We start from the raw sequence: 6,437 nt of genomic DNA, 5'->3' as shown, positions 1-6,437 counted from the left end.
ATTTAAGAAACTTTTCCCTTCATTGCAAGGTAGGTAGTAAAGGAGTTAATAAAATTTGATAGAGATTATTTTAAATAGTTCCCTTACGGACTTTTGAAAAAAAAGTATATTCTCTCAATTTTATTTTTTTTGTTATTTTTCTGAAATTTATTTTATCCCTGCATCAATATTTTTTCGAACTCGATTTCGAAGGGAGGCATTACCTTTTTCTCTCTTTTTTTTTTTTTTTAATAAGGCTTAGACCTTACAGGAACTCCATCCAAAAAACAGAGGAAATGTACAAGGAAAAACACTAACCCTTTTGATATGATAAGAAGAGTTCACATAAACCAAAAAATTGTAGCAGTTACATTCTCCTCCACATGGGGCATGGATATGAACACCCCCCTTCCACAAGTGAAAATTGTGAAACCAAGCATTCAATTCAAGGGGATCTCTCTCTCTCTCTCTCTCTCTCTCTCTGGCTTTGAGATAAAGCCTCATCTTCTCTCTCTCTCCCTCTGGCTTTGAGATGAAGCCCACCTCTCTCTCTATCACTCTCTCCACTCTCTCTCTGGCTTTGAGATGAAGCCCACCTCTCTCTCTATCACTCTCTCTCTCTCTCTCTGGCTTTGAGATAAAACCTCATTTCTCTCTCTCTGGCTTTGAGATAAAACCTCATTTCTCTCTCTCTGGCTTTGAGATGAAGCCCACCTCTCTATCACTCTCTCCTCCCTCTCTCTCTCTCTGGCTTTGAGATGAAGCCTCATTTCTCTCTCTCTCTCTCTCTGGCTTTGAGATGAAGCCCACTTCTCCCTCTCTATCACTCTCTCTCCTCTCTCTGTCTCTCTCTCTCAATCTTGAGCCTATGTAGTATATAGTACATCAATGAAGTCCTAAATCCTCTCAATCCAGACCCAAACACTAAACCAGATCCACCATCAATTCCTCCACTAACAAATCCCAAACCAAGCCCTCAGTTTCAACAACAATCTCTTCCATCTCTTCCCCATACTTTCTCCACTTCTCTTCATCCCACACGTTCCTATACCAATAGCTTCCCCCCTCAACTAACTCCCATGCCTTTATCTTACTACAAACACCTTTCACAATCTCTTCCTCTTCTTCTCTCTGTTCACCCTGGAAACCGAAGCTCCCGAGCTCTTCATTAATGGTGTCATATATGAGCTTATTGAAAGCTCCTCTTGGGGCTTTCACGCCAGTTTTGAAACAAATTAGAAGCTCTTTTACGTGCTCTTCAGAGAGGCCAGCATCATCTTCGTAGTCAGTTTTTCCAGTCAGATCGAGAGAATTGTCCCCGGATTCTTCGCTGGAGTCCTCTGCCTCCCATGATGCGATCCTTTGCTCGAGGTCGAGAGGGTCAAGTTGAGCAAGGTTCTCGTATCGACATAGCTTTTGTAAAAGTTGCTGCTTTGTTCCTGGTAATAATAATTCAGAGAAGTTAAGAGAGAGGGATTAAATTCATGGATTTCATATTTGGTAAATTGCTGTTCAAAACTTCATATAGATGATTCATAGACAATTAACAATCACAGAACCATCCACTCCCATGGGGCATAAGGCTCAGATGATGATGACGAGAACCATCCATCCCCACGCCACTGAGATCTAAAACACAGCGAAGTTCAGAACAGGGGTAAAAAAAGAGAGGGAGCATATGCTTACTCTCGATATTTGCAAGGCTTCTTTCGAAACTTGCATTTTCTTCATCTTCAAAAGGGAAATCCAACACTGAAACCGGACTGAACTGCTCCTTCTCATAGACTTCAGAGCATTCATCTTCTTCGAGGCATGCAATAGCATCTCCTTCTCTCTATGCAAACAAAAAAGAAATTAAAATCGAGACAAAATTTTAAGTAAAAGAGAAAACAAAACTTATTCATCTGTATTACTAGAGTATGACTAGAGTATGAATAAGATATCAAGAAGCATAAAACTTGTTATCTATACATTCCATTAAATCCTCCAAAAACTGAATTGTTTAATTCTGATGGTTTTTTTATTCAGTTGTTTCTGGACCCTAGAAATATTTCTTGGATCCTGAACATCTTTGTCATGCTTCCCATCTTTCATGTATTCATGAACATTTACTCTCTCTCTCTCTCTCTCTCTCTCTCTCTCTCTCTCTCTCATATTTTTATAATCAGTTTTACCAAATCTTCCATTTCTCTTGAAACAACCAAAAAAACAAGCTTCCCCCAATGACAATATTTTATGTCTTAACATTTCATCTGCTGGTTCCTCTCATCTTCCTAAACCATGTTTGTCTGACAAAATCCACCCTTTGTAATTCATAGTCATTAATCCCACTCATAATCATGCTGTAAATCCAGTCAAAAGGTCTATTGTTTGGCCAAATCTAGACCAATTATGATATAAAAAACAATTAACTGAGCTGAGAATAAACTACTGATCCCTGAGCAAGTCCAAACTAGTCCTACAACAATTAGAGAGTAAAATATGTGCAAGTAAACTGTCTATTGCTAATAAATAACAGTAAAGAACGATAAAAATGAATAAATAGAATTATTATTGAGTGAGGCATTGAGATTCACCAATTCAGGATAAAACAAAACCAGGAAGCTTCCAAGGGACTCATCAAGTACACAGACACTAAATACCATGCACACGTGCATACACACACATGGCACAAGAACAAATATACACACATATGGTACCTAATAATTAGAAAATGACCCCCCAAAAGGTTGGCACAAATCAATAGGAACCACAAAAATCATGGAGGTGAAATGATATGTTTTAGTCCTACAGTACTTTCCACAACCATTGTAATTATCATTCAAGTTTTATCCCAATTATTTGGGATTGAAATCAGCTAGGATTCATGTAAGTTTTATCCCAATTATTTTGTCACTACGGGACGGGTTACGAAAAGTTTAATGTCCTCACTACAGTACTTTCCAAAACCAAGCTACAGTACTTTCCAAAACCAAGGAAGAGAAAACAGAGCAAGGTTTTGGTGCCCTATATGGGTAAATTTTAAATTACCCCATAATTTTCAGATGCATTTCATTGCCTCTCTCTCTCTCTCCCGATTATTTTCAGGTAAAGTCATTGCCCCCCTCTAAGAGAGAGAGAGAGAGAGAGAGAGAGGGAGAGAGAGAGAAAGAGAGAGGAGGAGGGGGGAAGAGGTTTATTACTGGATGTGAATGAAACCCATATTTCCTATGTCATAATATTTTTTGAGTCCAACTCACATGCTTGGTTTTTCTTAATCTTTTACAGTTTGAAGGCGGATTCCGCGAAGTCTAGAGAAGTCCAAGCCAGGTCCAAGTTTCCAAAACAAGAGTACTTACAGGTCTTTTCTACTAGATTTGCAGGGGGTTAATAAACAATGACCATCCAGATCTAGAGAGAGAAAGTTGACCCGTGTGAATAAATCAAACCCATGTAATAAATAAATCAAACCCATGTAATAAAAACTTACCCCATAAGAAAATCTCGAGCTTACCCCATATGAAAATCTCGAGACCTCTGTAACATAACAGTGCCGGCAAATATGCAACAAAGTTTACACCACCCAAATAGTCTATGGTATATACAAAGATATCAAACAGAGCAAGTACAGAACAAAACCCAGGTAAATTGGAGACAATTTGATAGCAAGATATATAAAATAAGAGTGACAGGTAAGTGAAGACAAAGAAACTGGCATTGAATTTAATTGAGTTTGGTAAAAAAAACTTACTTCATTTTGGCTGAAACAGGAAGTTGTCCCCATGGAATCTGATGCCCCCAAAATCACAATCTCTTTAGAGGAAGCCTCCATTGTTGAGGGCCCAAGCTCTGAGCATGGGTAATTGGGGCTTTTCAAGCTTTGCAGTGAAAGCAATTCTTTATCTTGGATTTCATCTCCATCTCCTGAATAGTCTGAACTCTGACTAGAACACAGTAAATTCGAAGAAGGACATGACCATGTACTACTAGATGAAGAGGACGAGTCGGAGGCTTCCTTCTCAGAAGCCTCGGATTCTTCTGCGCAATCACAACAGTCCAAAACAGGGAACCTCTCGTCACCGAACGATCTCCACCGCACAATGTCTCGAACCCTAAGGGTAGTCTCGCATTCCTCGTCGTGCTTCTCTGAGCTGCGAGACCTTCGAGAGAAGTTTCTCATAGCAGCAGTGAACCTTGTTGAAAGGCTTTTACCATGTTCTTGATTTAACTTGATATTGGGTTTTCTCTCTCTTACTCTTCTGAGAATTGTTCTCAAAAGCCTGATTCTTGACTGCTTTTGCCCTGAGAATTCTTCAGCTTTTAATGGCTCTTTTGGGGCAAATTGGAAGAGCTTGACTGCCCCAAAAACTGCTTCTGATGCTTTTTGTAAAGACGAAATCGTGGTCGAAGAAGCCAGGGATCTACTTCTTAAAAGGTTCATGTGTTTGGCTTCTTTGGATTCCATTTGAAGATGGCGTTTCATGGTGGTGGTTAATGGTGGATTGGACTCTTTGAAGATGGGGCGTTTATGGATTGAGTAACAATGAACAGAGGAATAATCATGGATTGAAATTTCAGACTTATTGAAACTATCAGAACAAAGAACAGAGGAAGTATCATTGAGAAAATCCTTAAGCATCATAGGCCTCTGTTTTTCCATAACCACTTCCTGCTTAGCCACCATGGATTTCTCCTCTGAGTTAGCTTTCAGGGATGGAATTGGAGCCATTGTCATTCAAGAGAGGATATTTCTTTGAAAAGCTCCAAAGGTACAGAGACATGCAAAGATAAGAAAACTCTCTTCTCTCTAAGAAGGAAAATGCAGCATATACAAGTAACTGAAGTCACAGAGAGAGAGAGAGAGATGATAATCTCAATATATTGAAGACAGCTATGGCAAAAAGAACTTAGGTTTGTAGAGAGAGAAAGTGCTCGATGGAAATATGGAAGCAGGAGAAAAGAGGAAAGCAAGAGGAGAAAGAGACTATGCTTGAGATAACAATAAAATGGAAAACCAAATATGCGAGAACAGAGAGGACTAAAGAAAAGAGAGAACAGTGAGGATAACACTTCACAGGAGCGTCATTACCAAGGCGAAGAACAAATTACAGCAGAAGAGAGACAATACATTTGAGATATCAGTAATGATTAAGAAAGAGCTAAAAACGCATGAAACAGAGACCTTCGTCCTCAAAATAGAGGCAATAAAAAGCTAAAATGAACTCCAAAACAGGCTTGAAAGATCGACGACAGGGGATGAGATCACGACAGGGGATGAGATCATACTTGAGCTCACAAAACAAGTTCAGAGCATGGAAAGATAGAATATAGAACAATAGATGAAACCGGAAAAAATAGAACCAGAAAAAAGCTGAGTAAATCACAATTTACAGATAAATAGCTTCCCCTTGAAGGATATTTCACTGGTTTTAAACAATTAAGAGAAGCAAATTGCTAAGCAAGATGCTAGTGAAAGTTCAGAGAAAATTAAGCCTCGAAGAACAAGAACAATAGCTCGAATTTAAGAGAAAACAACGATTCAAATGGATTTTGACGGATTCATAGCCCAGAGCAACAGAAACGAAGTAAATAAGTTGCAGAGACAGACATTCAAAAAAAACAAAAAACTTGCAGAGACAGAGATGTGACCTTATAAGGCTCATATACCCATTCTTCTCAGCCTTTTACATGGCATTTAAGAGAAAATGACCTGCATAGAGGTCAAAAGGCCAGGAATTTGTCGCATTTAAAGGGGTTTCAGAGTAAAACTTGGCTCCAAACTCGGGGAAATCAATGAGAAAAGTTGCAGAGAAACACAACGGGGGTGCCAAAATAGGGCAAGAACAAATGAGATTGTTGGGTCATGAGTTAAAACTCCTCCAAATCAGAGCTTTATAAGCTCATAATTTGCTGTAAAAACGGAGGGAGAAGCAAACAGGAGGCTTCTCAGGCGAAGATCTCCAGACAGACAGACAAGAGAGAGACAGAGCAACAGAGAGAAACGACCTAAAACTTAAAGAAGGGGAAGAGAGAGAAAATTAGAGAAGTTAGAGAGAGAAGAGAGATACTGTGAGAGAGAAACGAGACAAACCTTTGAAGGGGACAAAGAGAGAGAAAGGAAGAGAGTGAATTTAGAGAGAGAAAGGAAGTTTAGAGAGAGAGTGACAAGTTTCTGAGCAGTTGCAGACGCATGGATGCTTCTCTTTTAGGGGTTTTAAAAAGGTCGAAAAAAAAAAAGTTGAAAAATCCATAAAAAAATTGAGAGTGAAAATGGCTAAAATACCCCCCCTTTTCCTAATTAGACGTAAACACCCCCAAAAGTTTCCAAAATTCCTCTAACACACCCATCATTTTTTTCAATGAAGTACGAAAGTTGAGAATAACTAATTTTCGGGAAAACGACACACGAATCCGAAAATTAAATTTCTTATGTCATGGTTAAATCCAGTGTTTCAAAACCTAGGTCGGTCCACCTTACC

At 39.0% G+C, this 6,437-nt stretch overlaps 1 protein-coding gene across 2 annotated transcripts; it reads right to left on the bottom strand.

Annotated features, from left to right (window-relative positions):
* Window positions 1-278: 278 nt before the first annotated feature.
* Window positions 279-6,155, bottom strand: LOC18447772 (uncharacterized). Of its 2 annotated transcripts, XR_016041579.1 has the most exons (4): window positions 3,710-6,155; window positions 1,666-1,813; window positions 657-1,418; window positions 279-623 (listed from the first exon to the last, which is right to left on the bottom strand). XR_016041579.1 is itself a non-coding variant. In XM_006857859.4 (3 exons), the coding sequence occupies exons 1-3, from the start codon at window positions 4,691-4,693 to the stop codon at window positions 904-906; spliced, it is 1,647 nt and encodes a 548-aa protein (XP_006857921.2). In that variant the 5' UTR covers window positions 4,694-6,155; the 3' UTR covers window positions 279-903. The 2 variants fall into 2 exon arrangements, 1 of the variants encoding a protein (XP_006857921.2); XM_006857859.4 differs by having other exon boundaries at window positions 279-1,418.
* Window positions 6,156-6,437: the final 282 nt, after the last annotated feature.

Source organism: Amborella trichopoda, chromosome 9 (genome assembly GCF_054954075.1).
Source record: "Amborella trichopoda isolate Santa Cruz 75 chromosome 9, AtrichopodaSantaCruz75HAP2 v2.0, whole genome shotgun sequence".
Classification (NCBI taxonomy): Eukaryota; Viridiplantae; Streptophyta; class Magnoliopsida; order Amborellales; family Amborellaceae; genus Amborella; species Amborella trichopoda.
The sequence above is the reverse complement of the archived record's forward strand: the minus strand, read 5'-3'. Positions and strand labels throughout refer to the sequence as shown.